Source organism: Ambystoma mexicanum, chromosome 1q (genome assembly GCF_040938575.1).
Source record: "Ambystoma mexicanum isolate Mex_15411 chromosome 1q, UKY_AmexF1_1, whole genome shotgun sequence".
NCBI lineage: Eukaryota > Metazoa > Chordata > Amphibia > Caudata > Ambystomatidae > Ambystoma > Ambystoma mexicanum.
In genome coordinates this window covers 940,669,975-940,687,890 of record NC_090922.1, presented here as the reverse complement: position 1 = coordinate 940,687,890, position 17,916 = coordinate 940,669,975, and the positions used below count along the sequence as shown (strand labels likewise).

Genomic DNA, 17,916 nt, shown 5'->3' with positions numbered 1-17,916 from the left:
CCGGGGGCCATGCCCCCAACAACAGGTCAATGGGCTATGTTTGTGCTGTTAGAGGGAGCGGGGGTAACTCAGAGTCACAAATACGGTGGCTAACTACGGTAGGTCCCACAGGAATCCTCCTAGAACCAGAGGTATGTGGGAGCATATCAACAGGCAGAGGTACTGGGTAGAGAAGAGATGTGCTTACCTTCAAACATCTCATCGACTCGCTCCTGACAAAAAGTTTCTGGTTCAGTGGTTAAAGGGATTACAACTCTGAAATGATCTGATTAGAAATTGTGAAAACTGAGAAGGTAGATAGGAAAGATCTCCTGAAACACCATACCAAAGGTAAATCAGAAATATTAGCACATACGCCTATTGCATAACAAGCTCAAAGGATACACTGATGAACAATCTAAGCCGTCGGACCAACAAATAAGCTTAATTCATAAACTCTTGTTACTTGAATTTTTAGAATTACACATTGAAGTACACAATATTGTGTGAAATGATCTCAACATTATTATAAGCAAGTGCAATTATTTAACATGTCAGCCATATTGGCACAAAGAGCCGCATGGGGCCACTGCACATTATAATGAAACCCAGGCCATCACATGGGATTTAATCAGTATCAGTGTAAAAGGAAGACTAGAGAAGATCTAACAAGCAATTATAATTTCACATTAAGGCATGGCAATGATTAGGTCAAATGTAAATCAAGCATACAACATGGGTGTTACTTAATATTAAAATGGCCCAATCACTAAAATACTTTTATTTTTTTATACACATTTCTTTCTTTTCTCTTGCTTCCCAATGTTTTGTTTTTCTTTTTTGAAATTTGATTAATTTGAAATTCTGTTGTGATATACATACATTTTTTGTTGTTGGTCAAATGCATGCACTTTGGATATTAATTTGTAACTGTGCATGATCTGTTACTAACAATGTCATGAATATAAAACAGTTAATGGTTGGTAGGCACAGCAAGTTATTGTTGTAAGACCAATGGTAACCAACAAATGTAATTACATATGAATTGTTACGTGGAATTTCACAAAATGCAAATCTTATGAGACTGTGGGATGGAAGACAGAAGACGGTAAGGATGCTCAAATAATACTTTATTTGCTTAACGTAGGATAAAAATGTCCTTGGTTTCTCCAATAACAATGTCCAGGTTGGAGGTAGTTTCTTCACTACCCTCACAGCCTAGGAGCTAGTCTGCTCCTCTGTAATCTTCTCCTATTCAGATGAGTCCGGATAGGCCCACCATTCAACTCTCTCTTCTCTTGCTTCCTGTAAGTAACACACAAAAGGGGATTACAGTCATCCCTCATATACCCGGGGATGGGCTTATCCCCCACCAATCATTAATGCCTCCTGGAATCCCCTCCCTGATAGGTTGTTGTTCCATGGATCCCACCCTTAAAAGAAGGGCTGCCGTCTCCACCTCCTCCTCAGACGTGCCAGCCAACAGGTGGGAGCCACTCCCCCCAGTCCGGGGACCATCCGGTCCGTAATGCCTCTCCCCGCTCCCCCCCCCCCATCTCCCTCCGTCGTCTCCCCGACTCCGCCCCGTCCTCGCGGGCCGCTCCTCTGGATCTGCAGAGTTCATGGCGGCCGTGGCCGCCGGACCACGAGGTAAGTCACGGCCGTGTGCACCGTTCTGGGCGGGGAGGGAGAATGTGGATGCTCCCCCTCGGGAGTCCCGGGCGGGTAGGAAGAGTGTGGATGCTCCATCTCGGGAGCCCCGCCGGGCTGACGGTGCTTCATTCCCCTCTGGCTTCGCCAGCCGCAGCAGTAACGCCTCGCCGAGCCCATTGCAGCCCTCGGCAGCGGTCTCGGTGCTTGCCAGCCATGGTCCGCTACTTCTGTGCGCGGCAGCAGCCATGGAGGAAGTGTGTCCCGTCCCGGAGCGGCATGCTCACTGGCGCAATGCCTCCGGCACCCGCTTCCAACAGCGGGCCCACCTCCATTCCATGCACTCCTTCCCCACATACCCCCACCACAGACCCAGGCCGATCGGGCAGGGTCGAGCACCGGGACAAATAGTATGCAACCAATTGAAATCCAGCTGGACGGTGTTCCGTAAGAAAGTCAAAAGGCTGTAAGGACAGAAACCAACGCAGCACCCTCTGGTTGGTGTCTTTGTGTTTGGCCAGCCACTGTAGGGGTGCGTGATCAGTATACAATGTGAACCTCCTACCAAGTAAGTAATAACGTAGGGACTCCACGGCCCACTTTATTGCCAAGCACTCCTTCTCGATCGTCGAGTATACGACCTTGTGAGACAGCAGTTTGCGGCTGAAGCAGATCGGACGGAAAATTCTGCCATAATCCTGTGAAAGAACTGTCCCAAGACCCTGTCCAGATGCGTCCGTCTGTAGGAAGAAGTGCCTTCCAAAGTCTGGGCATTTCAGCACCGGGTATGAGGATATACACCGTTTGAGGGATTCAATGGCCCTTAGGGCCGCATCGTTGGAGGACAGATCAGGCGATTCCCCTATCCTCAGAGTGTCCGTCAAAGGGGCTGCTATCGTCGAGAAATTGGATATGAAGTGCCTGTAATAACCTACAAAGCCTAGGAAGGCCCTTATCTGTTTCCGTGTGGACGGAATGGGAATGGGAATGGGAATGTTCTGTATAGCCTCAACTTTTGAGACCTGAGGACGTATAGTACCCCTCCCCACTAAATGTCCCAAATACTTGGTTTCTTAGGCTCCCAGCACCGTTTTCTTTGGGTTGATGTGCAGGCCGGAACTTTCTAATGTCCGGACCACTTCCTTCAAATGGATTTTGTGTTCCTCCCATTAGTTACTATAAACAACAATGTCGTCCAGGTATGCTGCTGCATACCCTCCGTGGGGCTGTAGGAGCCGATCCATTAACCGTTGGTAGGTAGCAGGAGCACCATGCAATCCGAAAGGCAACATCTTGAAGTGTAACAAACCCTGTGTTGTGGAAAAGGCTGTCTTTTCTCTATCGACCCTTCTCAAGGGGATCTGCCCGTAGCCCTTGGTTAGGTCCAACGTGCTGAGGTATCGGGCCGACCCAATTCCTTCCAAAAGTACGTCCATTCTGGGCATTGGGTAGGCTTCGTATTGTGAGATGGAGTTCAATTGTCTGTAATCCATGCAGAACTGCACTGAGTCATCCGGTTTTGGCACCAGTACTATAGGAGAACACAAGGCACTATTGGAGGGTTCTATAATGTCCAAGTGGAGCATCTCCTCTATCTCCCTTTTGATGACTTGTCTCCGGACTTCTGGGATCCTATATGGGCGTAGGCGTACAGTCTGTCACAGTGTAGTTTCGATGCAGTGTTCCATCAAATAAGTTTTTCCTGGGTACAGTGAGAAGGTCAGCCGGTGTTCATCAAGGGTTTCAGATAACTCTTTTCTTCTCGTTTTGTAAAGTATCTCCCCACTGTACGTCTTCCAAAAGGCAGGATAATACGCCATAACTGGATTCCTCTGATTTGCCATGGGTTAACACAGCCATGAGAGTGGGTTCTATCCACTTCTTTAGCAGGTTAATGTGATACACCTTTGTTGGTGGGTTCCGGTCAGGTTGGTGTATTTTATAGTTAACAGGTCCTAGGACTTCCCTTCACTGTATATGGGCCCTTCCATCGTGCTAGGAGTTTGTTAGCAGTGGTTGGCAGTAACACCATTACTTGTTCCCCGGGTGTTCCTCCTCATGCGGCTTCCCTTGTTGTATGCCCATTCTTGGTTTGCTTGGGCTTGCCCCAGATTGGCTTCTGACAATGCTCAGAGTGCCGTTAGATGTGTTCTTAATTCCTCATTATACTCGGTCAATGAGGCGTCTGTTCTCCCAGTCTTCTTTCACTATGTCTAGGATAGTTTGGGGTTGTCTTCCGAATAGCAGTTCGAAGGGAGAAAACCCTGTTGAGGACTGGGGTGTGTCTCTCAACATCATTAATATCAGGGGTATAACCCTATCCCAGTCCTTCCCCTCTGGTCCTGTTACCCTTCTCAACATTTTTTTGTCTTGTTGTACCGCTCCACAAGTTCGTCGGTCTGTGGGCGGTAGACCGAAGTCCGGAGCTGTTTTATCTGCACGCGCTCACATACTTGGCGCATGACGGTGGACATGACATTAGTCCCTTGGTCCGCAAGGACTTCCTACAGTATTCCTACACGTGAAAAGAAAGGGATCAGTTGGTCACAAATCTGCCTGGCGGATGTCCCCTTCAATGGGAATGCCTCTGGATATCTCGTAGCGTAGTCCACTATGACTAACAGGTATTTGTACCCTCTGCTAGCAGGCTCCAGTGGTCCCACTAGATCCATTCCGATGAGCTGAAAAGGGATGGTGATCAAAGGCATAAGCTGTAATGGTGCTTTGGCGGGTTTCTCGCCACTTGTCAGCTGACAGGTTGCACATTCCTTACAGAACCTGGCTATGTCTCCATAAACCCCTGGCCAATAAAACCTTTTAAATATGTTTTGTTGTGTCTTTAGAGAAGCCATGTGTCCTCCGCAGGGATGATTGTGGGCCAACTGCAGTATGATCATCCTATGGGTTTTTGGTAGAAGCAACTGCTCCCTCTGGGTTCTGCTTCGGCTTTACAGGCTCGGTAAATTAATCCATCTCGGGATATGAAGCCCGGGCCCTTATTGAGGTCAGGGTTTGGTTCCAACTCTGCCCTTTCCCTAGCCATTCTAAGAGTGGGGTCAGCCAGAGTCTCCCCCGGATGGATTCTTCATGATCCTCTGGGTTCCATTCTATTAGTTGGGTGGCGTACATGGACCCACCGTATGCTAGACGGTTCCCTCTTCTTTCCCCCTCTGTCTTTCTTGGTCCCTTCGTACCTGCGGCTATATGGCTGTAGGAAAACGGACTCAGACCACCAAGTCGGCTCCAGGGTTTTAATGTTTTGGTGAAAGAGGGGTAGGTCCGTCCCTATAACAACCGGTGCTGGTAAGGATGGTAGGACGGCAGCCCGTATATTAGCAGTGTCTTGACCTATTTCCACCCTTACGTCCTTCATAGGATATGTTCTTACATCCCTGTATATACAGCGAATAGGAACATGTACATTAGGTAAGTAAGGGGCATTACTTACAGTTGGCGAAATGGCAGTCTGCCTGCTCCCGCTGTCCAGCAGGGCTCTAGCGGGAATCCCATCCACACGTATATCCATGGTATTCTAGTGGTGTGCTGTCCGCCAGAGATCAGAGATGCAGAGTTTCTCTGCAAGGTTGCTGGGGGACTGTCCCGTTCTTGAATCTCCTCCAACCCTCTCTCCTCCCCACTCTCCCACCTGATTCAAGGTCCTCGAAGTGTAGCTGTCGGTGGGCCAGGTAATTCTTTTCCCTTTTGTGCGAGGTAATCCTGCCTCGGGAGGAAGCCACAGTGAATGCTAGTAAACAGCAGTCCTTGTGCCCCTTTCCCGTGGTCAGGCCGTGTAGAAGGGAAAAAGCCTTTGCAGGTGGAAAAAACCCTTTTGGCGAGTCGTAGAGCTGAGAGACAGTGCCTGCAGTAGGTGTTGGCCCTGGAGCATGGAGAAGATAGAAGTCCTGGACTCAGATGTGCCGGAAGAAGCGGGCTGGAGCTGGTGGATGAGCGGAATGGGAACCGCTGTCCTTAGAAGTGAAGCAGGGAGCCACACCGAGCGGACGCCCAATGCGGAAGAACGGTGAGGAGCTGGTAAGTAAGTGGGAATAAACACTGCTGTCCTCTGAAGTGAAGCAGGTAGCCACACCGAGCGAGCGCCCAATGCGGGAGGCGGAGAAGGAGGAGAAAAAGGAGCCCGCTACGGCAAGGAGGCGCCGAGCGCAGCAGAGGGAGAGAGGGAGCCGGAGGAAGAAAGAGCAGGCAGCAGTAGAGCGGGAAAAGATACAGAACGCTAGAGAGGCAAACCCAAAAGAAAGACGACCAAGAGTGGTCCCGACAAGAAGCACTAGCGTCAAAACCCAGAGAGAGCGAGAATGCCAAGCAGGGGGTTGCAACGCAACGACCGCTGGGGGTGTGTGAGCTAAGTACCTCCCAGCGGTCGCCATACTGGAAACCACAAGACCCATACCCTGCGTTCGAGGAGACGTGATGGAACTATCCGTACCTTCTCCCGCAGAGGAGCCGCCAACGCGGAAGTAGTCGCCAAGTGCGTTGGCGGATGACAGTGAATTGAGGGCAACTGCCTTATAGATGATGCAGCAAGACTTGAAGATGATGTGTACGTGCAGTGGGACCCAGTGAAGGTCAATGAGGGCCGCAGTGATGTGGTGCATCTGCGTAGACCCTTGATGAGGCATGCGGCTGTGTGTAGAACACTTCTCCAGGGCACAAGCGAGGACGATGGGAGGCCTACGAGGACTGCATTGCCGCCATCCAGGTGGGATATGAACAGTGCTTAAACAGTGAATCTAAAGCTGTCCGGAGGGAGGGCTTGACTTTTCGCAAGTGGGAGAGCTGATGAGTTTTCGTAGCTATGTGTGTCTTGAAGGAGAGGTGGAACCCGAGGGACTTGGCACAAGAGGTGAGCTCAGGTGTGAAGCCCTCAGAGTTCATTGTTGATAGCCAGGTCTGTATGTCTGGGTGTTCGGTGTTGTTGGTGAGGAGTAGGAACTCGGTATTGGAGGGGTTGAGCTTCAAGTATGCACTGAACATCAAAGACTGGATCAGCGACAGGCATGTTTTAAGCCTATGGATGTTTTTGCTGGAGTCGATCTTGAGGTATAGCTGTGTGTCATCGTCATACTGGATAATATGGATGTTGTTTGCGGCTAGGAGGGCTCCCAGCTGCTCCATGTATCGATTGAAGATCGCTGGGGAGAGGATGTAACCCTGCAGGACTCCAGAGGAGACGATTAGCATTGGCGATCTAGACAAGTCCATCTGAACAAACTGGTGGCGGTTGATGAGGTAGGACTTGAACCAGCGTTGGATAAGGTCACTGATCCCCATGCACTGATGTAGTGTGTCCGCAAGCACCTGGTGGTAAACAACTGTCTCGTCACTAGACACTTCGTACTCTTGCCAGCAGAACCTTGCTCTACTGACATGCCCCAGCACCTCTGGCGCAGCTTTACCAGTCTGTGACATTTCCTATATTGCATTGTAACAAATGTAACTTCCTACTATGACCTTAATGCCTTTGCACTACTATATTGCACTGTAACAAATGTAACTACCTTCTATGAGCTTAATGTCTTTGCTCTACTGACGTGGCCCCAGCACCCCTGGTGCAGCCTTACCAGTCTGTGACACTTCCTAGATTGCACTGTAACAAATGTAACTACCTACTATGACCTTAATGTCTTTGCTCTACTGACGTGGCCCCAGCACCCATGGTGCAGCCTTACCAGTCTGTGACACTTCCTATGTTGCACTGTAACAAATGTAACTACCTACTATGACCTTAATGCCTTTGCACGGTAACAAATGTAACTATCTACTATGACCTTAATGCCTTTGCTCTACTGATATGGCCCCATCACCCCTGGTGTGGCCTTACCAGTGTGTGTCACTTTACATATTGCACCCCAACAGTTATAACTCCAAACATGACCACAATGCCTTTGCTCTACTATGTAGTGTACTGGCGACCTGAAACACTATGGGGGCTAATACCGAAGCCCCTCGCTCTTCATGTTCATTACTCAGTGTTTGTACCACATTGGTAATGCTCTTCCACCCCTACCCTGTATTATCATGACACCATGCTATTTACATCCTCATTGTTTTTTGACTATGTAATATTTACCCACCTGCACTGTAACTAGCGCCTAGTGCCTCAGGGTTTTGCACGCTGCTATAAATGTAAAAATAAATATTCACATGCCACCACTGTCCTTGAAACCTTTACAATGCCAGTGTCGCTCAGGAGCTGGACGACCCCCTGGAACCAAAAGAGGCTTCCGCTACTGACATGTACATGATAATGCAACTGGCCTCACACAATGGCAACTGGGTGTGCCAGGCCCCTCGTGTTTCTATGTTAGGTGTAAGATAAAAGATTTGATTAAAAACCTTAGATCTTTCAACTACTGCAGTCCACATCACGCCTCTGCAGCAGCATGATCATCAGAATCATTAGGCACGAGTGTTGGGCTAGGTGGGCCCAACAGTCTGTGGCGCAGAATACGCTTTTTCTAGGAGGTTTGGGGTCAGGCCCTTGGCGGGACTCGCAGATGGGGGCCCTTATTTTGTGATACGACACTGACTGCATGAAGATAACATATTAAACATTGTTTCGATTGGAAAACTTAGGTAAAGTAGGTGCCATTAATTTCATGTTCTTCTATTACAATACAGTACAAAGTATAATACAAATACGCCCACAAAACAAATCAAGATTCTGCCTGGATATTGACAGCCTGGTCAGAACTCACCTTTCAAATCTTTTCACTTACCAAATTTGATTCACTGGGAGGGTGATACTTCTCAGTGCCCATTCTAACAAGACCATCATTATACAAAAATATACGCAATGGATCGCAGGAGGTTACTAATATATAAATTCGCAGATCAAATTTGTATCCCTCCATGAGAAAAGGTTTATCAAGATATTCCTGGACAATCAAGTGATCTAATGCTTGCAGTTTTTCTCCGCTCCTTATCAAGGAAATCCTGTAGAAAAAAAAACACATTAATGAAAAAATACTGCATGTTCAAATGCAAATTGGAAATAGGTTTCAACAAATATGCTGTACAGTAGTGGCCAGATAAGTAATTACATAAAAGGAAAAGGTAATTATCACAATGTATGTTGCTCAAATAGAATAAAAATGCAATGTAGTGATCACTCTGTTTTGAAGATAGGGTATTCTTGTTACACAGGCTACCTTCATAAATCCCTAGAGGAATTAAAGCATTTGAAATGGTACTCGGCCAAACTGAATGTTGATGTGACTAGCATTTGTAATTATAGAACCAGGATTCTATTAAAAACACTCAGGCTCGTATTATTTGCATCATCTTTATAGAATACCCTTTAGCAAGCAGCATACACTGACAACGGCAACAAGGCTAGCTGTGGAATGGAATCTTCATTCAAAAGAACTCCATTGTTTCAAATTATGTCTTTTCCTGTTCCAAAATTAAAGTTAATGCTCAACTCATCTTAAGAATGTATAGAACCTCTTGAAGAAGTAAAATTGCTATAGGCCGAAAACAGGATGTTTAAACCAAAAGAAACTGGCAGAGGCAGCAGGCCAATATGGCGCGCCTTTCAATTTTACAGGCCAAACAAAAATCAAGCAACTTTTTAAAATGTATATTTTTTGGAGCAAGTTTCTTTTATTTGTATCATAGTGTAAACATAGCCTTTGCAGCTGCCAATGCCCTGACTCATGCTCATCCCTGTGAAAGGTGTTGAAGGCCTGCCATGACACCACTGTATTCTTTGTGCTCAATGGTTCTGCCCTTCAAGCACAATGAAGGCCTCTCTCCCCTCCTCCTCCCTGCCTGTTTTAGGCTGTGAATGGTGTTAGAATGCTGACCTCAAATCCAACTTAATTCCAGATCAAGGTAGGGGTGCTTTTGACCCCAGACCTGTATATGCCGTGAGGGGGTCCACATGGCCTAGAGGAAATCGTAAAACACATCCGATGCCACAGGAAATGTTTAAGATAATTTTTACTTAAATACGTGTCCTTGTGTGGGAATGTATGTTTGTATGTGAGAGAGGTTGTTTGAATGAGGGCATGCTAGTGTGCTAGTGAGTGAAAGGGTGAGAAGAGAGAGAGAGAAAGAGTGACAGAGAGAGAGTGAGATGGAGAGTGTCTGTAAAGTTGTCATGGTGTGTGGCAGGACCTCTCCCTGCCATGTGTTTGTTGGGAGAGGCGGAGGAAATGCACCAGGAAATACTTTTTACAGGGCACTATTGGTTTTATTAGGCACAGCAAATGAAAGTGTTCTTACCATTGTAAATACTGGTATTACTGGGTGTTAGGGGAGTGTTCCTAAAGTCCACCTGTGGTAAGACTTTACAAAACTATCCCTTGGTATACAGGCCCCAACTTCTAGTATAGGTCTGTACTACTCAAATGTTTGGTAGAATGGCAGAGCAGCCAGACTTATCTTAGGAGGGAGATGTGAACTGTACGTAAGTACAATGAACTCAGTAAACACATAGGCCCAAATAAACTCTTACACACTTTAAGTTATGGTAAAATAGATGAACAAGTTACTTCCCAACTGTAAAGTTCTTTCTGGATGTTCCTCCCACGTATTCCTCATCTTATGATAAATCGTTATCTCCAGCTTTGCTGCTTCGTAAATATATATATTTTTTTTCTCCAGAGGGCGCTGTGCTCGAGGTCTTGGCGTCGATTGTCCCTCGACGTACTCCGTACTCTGTCGATGTCACCGATGGTATAAATAGCTCGAGCCGCGCCCGTTGCTTCAGTTCGGTTTTTCCGATGAAATATATATATATATATATATATATATATATATATATATATATATAAGGAACACCCAGGCGTGTCCCATGACCGATACATTCTTCGTGAGAGGAAAGTGTAAGAAAACGTAAACTGTACTGTGGGGTAGGATGAGAGGGTCGATGAGGAATACGTGGGAGGAACATCCAGTCGAAAGAATGTTACAGTTGGTAAGTAACTTGTTCTTCGAATGGATTGTGTCCTCCCACGTATTCCTCATCTTATGATAGGCTCCAATAGCAGTATCAATATTTGGAGGCGGGAGTACTAATTTCAGTTTGTGGACAGAATGCAGAACTGCCTTTGCAAATAAACTCTCGTTAGAGGAGGCAGTGTCCAAACAATAATGTTTAACAAAAGTATGCATTGTTTTCCAGGTTGCAGCCGCAGAAATATCTGCTGCTGGGATTCCCCTCTTTAGAGCCGCAGAAGTAGCCATTCCCCTTGTAGAATGGGCACGAAGCCCATCTGGTGGTTCTTTTCCCACTAATCTGTAGCATTCAACTATGGCTAATATGATCCAGCGGGAAATGGTCTGTTTTGTTACAGATAAGCCTAATTTATGACCAGTATAACCCACAAACAGTTGGTCATCTTGTCTCAATTTAGCCATCCTTGAGATGTAAAAACTAAGAGCCCTTTTGGGATCTAATCTGTGTAATCTCTCCTCTTATTTGCCCAGATGAGGAGGAGGATAAAAGGTTGGTAGTACTATTTTTTGTGACAAATGGAAGTCCGAGACTACTTTTGGCAAGAACGAAGGTTTAACTTTAAGGACTACCTTATCTTTATAAAAAATAGTATATGGAGGTTTGCATGAGAGCCTGAAGTTCGCTAACCCTGCGGGCTGATGATAGGGCCACAAGAAGGACAGTTTTTTAGAGTCAAAAGCCTCAATGGACATGAGTGCAGAGGCTCAAAAGGTATGCAAGTCAAGAATTTTAATACTAAATTTAAGTCCCAAGTTGGTACATGAAAAGGTACTGGAGGGTATACATTAGTATGCCCCTTTAAGAATTGAATTATTAACGGTATTTTGAAATATGAAACCTCTTCCGAGGAGCGCTTGAAAATGGACAGCGCAGCAAGGTATCCTTTGATTGTTCCTATCTGGAGCCCCAGATTAGCTAGATGTAGTAGAAAAGAAAGCACCATTGGGGTGCCACACTGAAAAGGGTCCACATCTTTGTCTTTGCACCAGTTATTAAACCTGTTCCAGCGACATCGGTACAAAGACTTTGTTGCTGGTTTTCTGGCCAAAAGCAAGATTTCCATTACGTCATCCGGAAGATCCCAATCCTTGTATCTCAACCTCTCAGAAACCATGTGTGAAGGTTAAGTGTCTTGACCTCTGCATGGAGAACCCGACCTTCCTCTTGCGAGAGAAGATCCCCTCTTTGCGGAAGACGTATTGGAGGGCAGATGGACATGTCTAGAAAGTCCGGGTACCACGTTCTCCTGGCCCAATCCGGGGCAATTAGGATCATGGTTTTCCTGAACTTTCTCAACCTCCTGATTACTTGAGGAATCACGGGGACTGGGGGAAACGCGTACAGCAGTGGAAACTTCCACTCCACTACGAATGCGTCTCCCAGAGCTCCTCTTTGAGGAAATTCCCTTGAGCAGTACTGATCGCACTTCCGGTTGATCGCGGTGGCAAACAGATTCACTTGAGGGGTTCCCCAAAGGGCGAAGATCTCCAGAAGGACTTCCTGAGCCAGCTCCCACTCGTGAGAGACCGTGCTCTGCCTGCTCAGAGCATCTGCCGCCGTGTTCTTCTCTCCGGCTAGGTGAATTGCCGACAGAGAGATTCCTTCTCGTATTGGCCAGAACCAGAGCTGCATTGCTTCTCTGCACAGTGGCAGTGACCCTACACCTCCTCTCTTGTTGAGATAGTACATGGCCACTGTATTGTCCGTCATTATCAGGACATTCTTTCCCTGTACAGAGGGCAGAAAGGCCTTCAGAGCTAGTCTGATTGCCCTCAGCTCCAACAGGTTGATGTGTAGTTTGGACTCCGATGGAGACCAACGTCCGCTGATTGTCAGATCGTTGGTGTGTGCTCCCCACCCAGTGAGTGAGGCGTCCGTCACTACCGTTATCTCCGGCCATGGTTGCCAAAAAGACTCCCTTGAGAATGTTGTTGTTGCAAGCCCACCATAGAAGATCGTGAGCAACTGCGCTCGGGACTTGCAGAAGATCCGACATATTCCCTGAGAACTGGGACCACTGAGTTCTGAGTGCCCATTGAAGGGATCTCATTCTCAACCTGGCCTCTGGTACTAGGAAAATGCAGGATGCCATGAGGCCGAGCAACCTGAGAAAATCGAAGGCCGGTAGATGTTGGGCATTCTGAAACTTCGTTACCATCTGCTGGATGTGGAGAGCTCTCACTTCGGGAGGCAAGGCTTTTCCCGATGAAGTGTCCAAGACTGCTCCGATAAACTGGAGTTTCTGGGATGGTATCATGTGGGACTTCTTGAAATTGAGGGAGAAGCCCAGTTTGTGGAGGAAGTGGCAGGTGATCGAAAGATGTTCCTGAGCTTGTTCTGGAGAACTTGCTCTGATCAACCAGTCGTCCAGGTAGGGATATATGTGAATACCTCCTCTCCTGAGACTTGCTGCCACAACCGCCAACAGTTTGGTGAAAACCCTCGGGGCGGAGGTCAACCCGAATGGCAGAACTCGAAACTGATAATGAGAATTGCCAATCGCGAACCTCAGATACTTTCTGTACTTTGGATGGATTGGCACATGAAAGTAAGCATCCTGAAGGTCCAATGATACCAACTAATCTTGGAGTTGGAGAGCTTGAAGGATCTGAGAAAGAGTCACCATCTTGAACTTGTCCTTCCTGAGGAACTTGTTCAAGTTTCTCAACTCCAAGATGGGTCTCAGTCCTCCTTTGTTTTTTGGGATGAGAAAATATGGGGAGTACCAACCCCTGTTCCTCTCCGCTACAGGTACCAGTTCTATGGCACCTTTCTCTAGCAGGGTTAAAATTTCCTGCAACAGGAGCGGATCCAGAATTTTGGCGGAGTTGGCTCCCGGTGGATGATTCTGAGGCCTTTTTAGAAAGGGGAGACAGTAACCTTGGGCTACTGTTTCCAGTGCCCAAGCATCTGAGGTAATGCCTCGCCATTCCTTTAGATGTTGAGAGATCCTGCCTCCCACTGGTGTTTTGTGTAACAAGGTCTCAGAGGGATTTGGAGGCGGTTGCAGGAGTGGCTGAGGGTACAGATGCCGCTCCTGAGGCTGATTTTGCACCTCTTCCTCATGCTCCACGAGGGAAGTTTCTTTTGCCCCTTTGAGAAGCCTGTCCTCTTCCTCTACCAAAAGAGGAGTAGTATCAAAAAGAACGACCCCTCCAGGAAGATGAGCAGGAATAGGGTTCTAGAGGCTGGCGCAAAGAGGCGCTAAGTGATTTAGCTGCCGCTTTCGAGGTCTGAAGTTTTTCTAGGCTTTCATCAGCCTTTCTGCCAAAGAGCCTCGAGCCATCAAAGGGCATGTTGAGGAGTCTAGCTTGCACGTCCAGTGCAAATCCAGACTTCCTCAACCACGCAAATCTGCGTAGCACAACGCTTGGAGCCATGGATCTGCTGATACTATCAGCAGTATCCAGTCCAGACTGGAGGCATTCCCCCATTGCCTCCTTCCCGTCTTTGACTATATTCAGGAATCCTTCCCTTTCCTCACCTTCCGGAATATGATCAGCCGCCGCCGAAATACAGTCCCACAGGGAATGCATAAACCCGGCTAGGGTACAGGTGACATTTGCCAACTTAAGTGCCATACTGCCTGACGTGAAAACTTTACGTGCCCAGGCATCAATTTTTTTATCCTCTCTATCTGGAGGGATAGTTGGATAAGCAGTTTGTTTTGAATTAGATGCTGCCTGAATGACTAAACTCTCTGGAGTTGGATGTTTATTCAAATATTCAGGATCCGTTCCAGCTGGTCTATATTTTCTTGGAAAGGTGCTATCTGCAGCAGCAATAGTTTCTGGTTTCTCCCAGTTTTTTTCCACAGTCCTTTGAAGGTCCTGTGAAAAGGGAGAACAGGATCTTTGAGGTCCCTTGACAATTATATCCGTTATGTCACCTTGTTCAAAAATGGGTGAAGTATTCCCCCAACCCATATATTCAACTACCCTGGTCATAAGACCCCTGTACCCAGCATCTGCATGCTGTGCAGGATCAGGTTTGGCGAACTCTAATTCTGGGGATGTGTCAACTCCACTGGCAGAATGTAGAGTATCACTCAGGTCTCTCATTCTAGATTCCTGGTCAATAAGTTCCTCAGGAACTTGTCTTGTACCATAAGTAACTCCCAAAGGAGTAACTTCGTCTTCTTCTGAAGCAGACTCTTCATAGATTGCTGACATAGATTTGAAAAAGTCTGACCTGGACAAAGGAGTGAATCTCCTTTCTTCCTCTTCCATCTGCTTCAAAGGAAATGGCGAATCCCTCAAAGTTTTCGAGGGTGTCTTCGAAGTCTTCGAAGTTTTCGAAGATAACTTCGATAATGGCGTCGATGACGCATTTGGCTTTGGCGTCGAAATTATAGACGTCGAGGGCCTCGAAGAAGTTGGCGAAGTCTTCGACTACTTGTGCTTCTTGCACGGCACCGGAGAAGTGCTCGACTCTCGAAGAGTCTTCGACGGTTTTACGTCGACTCAAGGTTTTTTGTATTCGTCGACGTTACTGGTCTTGGCCATGGTAGCCTTGGACTTCCCTTTATCGTCCAATGGAGCGACTTTAGGGGTATGGCTTTTTCGAGGGTCTTTCGAGGGGGTCGGGCTGCATTCTCGAAAACCTCCATCATCTTTTTGCAGAATTCTTCCCACTTACTGGGAGAATCCGATTTAGTCGGACAACGAATTTCTTCGGTTGACTCTGAAGAAGATGATGATGAGGGAGATTTATGTCTCCTCTACATTTTTTTTTGATGATGACGAAGAGTGTCTCGATCTACTCCTAGATCGAGATCTCTTTGAGTGCCTATGGTGATCCGATTCTTTAGAATCAGTCGCTTTCTTGTGTCTTTTTGACAAAACCTTTTTTGAGGCCTCCCTCCCCACCGACAGTTTACCTCTCCTCTCACAAAGAGCTTTTTCGGTCATCGATTGGCAGGACCTGCAGTCTTGGTTTGGTGACTGGAACCGAGACACCAGAGATAAATCGGTGGGGATCGGTGATCGACATCTTAGATCCACAATCTGCACACTTTTTAAACCCAGTTCTGGGTGTCGAAGATGACATTTTCTTCACAGAAAATAGAAGCGTGCCGTTCTCGATAGCAAAGCGATCGGAAAAACGGAACTAAAGCAACGGGCGTGGCTCGAGCTATTTATACCATCATTGACGTCGACAGAGTACGGAGTACGTCGAGGGACAATCGATGCCACGGCCTCGAGCACAGCGCCCTCTGCGAAAAGAAAAAAAAACATTTCCGAAGCAGCGAAGCTGGAGATAACAATTTATGATAGGATGAGGAATACGTGGGAGGACACAATCCATTCAAAATTTATTTTATATACAGAAAGTAAAGTTATATTCAGGCAAGTAAGTCCTGTTTTGACTAATATAAAGCATAAGCAATACTTCAGGTGAGTAAACCAATAGTAGGAAATTATATAGATCATGAACACAGTTCAATGGTAAGTAAAATCACATGTTACAGCAACTTAATAATACTTTTCAGAGGCATTTAAGCTTTAGCAGTCCATCCCTATCAAGGTATGAGTTCTTCAAAGTCAGATTTGAGGTAAAGCAGGTAAGGCACAGCAGCAAAGGCAAAGTTCCCAAGTATTCTTCTATTACAGGTTAGTAAAATGCTTTTTTTGGGTCAAAAAGGTTTTAGGGACCTTGAGAAAGGCTCCTATTGGCGCACAAGCGTTAGGCCAGGGCGAATTTTATGGGTGAACACCCAAACACTGGAATCAGCACTCCAGCGGCAAACGAGCGACAGAACGACCTGAGGTATTTACTACCACGGGTCCCAAAGTACCAGAGGAGTTGTGAAAAAGATGAAGCTGGATTCTTTCACAGGGCAGCAGCGGTGGACCCTTCCTTGGTCATGGTGATGAAAGGAGGGACTCTGGAAGGGATGACATAGTATCAGTCGAGAGAAAGGACTCACAACAAAGGATTCTTTGTGTTCCAACATCAGTCTGCAGTTTTGGCACCTTTTCACGGGGTCCAAGGATGAACGTTTACCGCTGGGTCGATCTGCCTCGATTCTTCGGTCCTGCACTCTGGTGAAGGGACTTTGAGGAGGGAGATCCTGTCTCTGGAGGTCCAACTGGAGTTCACCAAAGTTCTAAGAGGAATCGTTCACGGGAAGACGATGCACTGCAATATAGCCGGAGGTCCCAGGGTACTGGCGGTTTGCAGCCTAGGAAGGTCACAGCGCATCGGGAATGGCTGGTCTTGCAGGTCATCTAATGGCTAGTTGGTCCCACCAGCTAAAGGGAAGGAGTCGTCCTCTTCGGTGCTCCTCTGTCGATTTGAAAACGGGGTCAGGTCAGCAGTGGTCTCTTCGCAGTTGCTGGAACGGGCTGCAGACGTCTCTGGTTGTTGTCTTCAGTTCTTGTGTTCCAGAGGTCGATTTGGTCTTCTGCCTCAGGATCCTCGCCATTTATTAAGATTTCACACTCATTGTCTGCAAACTCTCCCTGCAGTTTATAGAAAGGGGCGGGTAACTGTCTAATTCGGACAGCCAGCCTCCCAGTGGGAACTGCTTCCTTTCAGACACCAGAAGACAAAGGATGCTTCCTGTCCTCACAGACACACTAGAGCCATGGTGTGCTATGCAACGTGTTACGCCCAAGACACAACTCAAACCAGGACCTCTCCTGCCCAGGACGGCAGAAGAAGAACCAAGAAAAGACAACCGCACAAGAAATGTTGATAAAAGAAAGAAGGCACCATTTTGAGTCAATAGTGACCCTTCTGTGCATAGCCGCAGCTGTGAAGAAAGCCTGCAAGCAGCAATTGCACAAAGGTCGGTAGAGCACATGCACTGACACAAGCCATAACTGTATGCTTGTCACTGTAACAGAAATGTTACAGGAGCAGAGAGAAAGGGGAATACAAGGTAACCCCTCAGCACTCCACATAGGGTTGTGTGTGTTGATCTCTCAAAAGGAAAAGCCAAGAAGTACACAATGAATCGCTCTAACCTTCTGATCAGTAGTTCTTTAGGAAAATAAAAGAGCCACAAGGGATCCCAGCAACACTGCACAAAGGATACTGTGTGCTGCAAAAGTGAAACACAGATGTGTGAGGGGTCAGCAATGAGATGCAGACACAAGTTGATCATGTTTTTAAACAAAGACATTTATTAAATGAAAAGAGGTTGGGGAAATGCGTTTCTAATCCTATTTTTAAGAATGTCTCTACTGTGAGGAACTCATGGTGACAACAAGTAAGACAGACACATGATCACAGTTCAAGGGTGTTTATTGAAATATTAATCTTGTATGCAGGTTGGAAAAATGCCTATTCTAAACCTA

The 17,916-nt window shown here is 46.8% G+C and overlaps 1 protein-coding gene across 4 annotated transcripts in view; it reads right to left on the bottom strand.

Moving 5' to 3' along the window:
* TTLL7 (tubulin tyrosine ligase like 7) overlaps positions 1-17,916 on the bottom strand; it is a 2,250,822-nt gene that overhangs the window by 1,495,786 nt on the left and 737,120 nt on the right. For all 4 annotated transcript variants that reach the window (XM_069641609.1, XM_069641612.1, XM_069641610.1 and 1 more), the window contains one exon: positions 8,367-8,583. In XM_069641609.1, the coding sequence (XP_069497710.1) occupies positions 8,367-8,583 (217 nt within the window). The remainder of the gene's footprint in view (positions 1-8,366; positions 8,584-17,916) is intronic.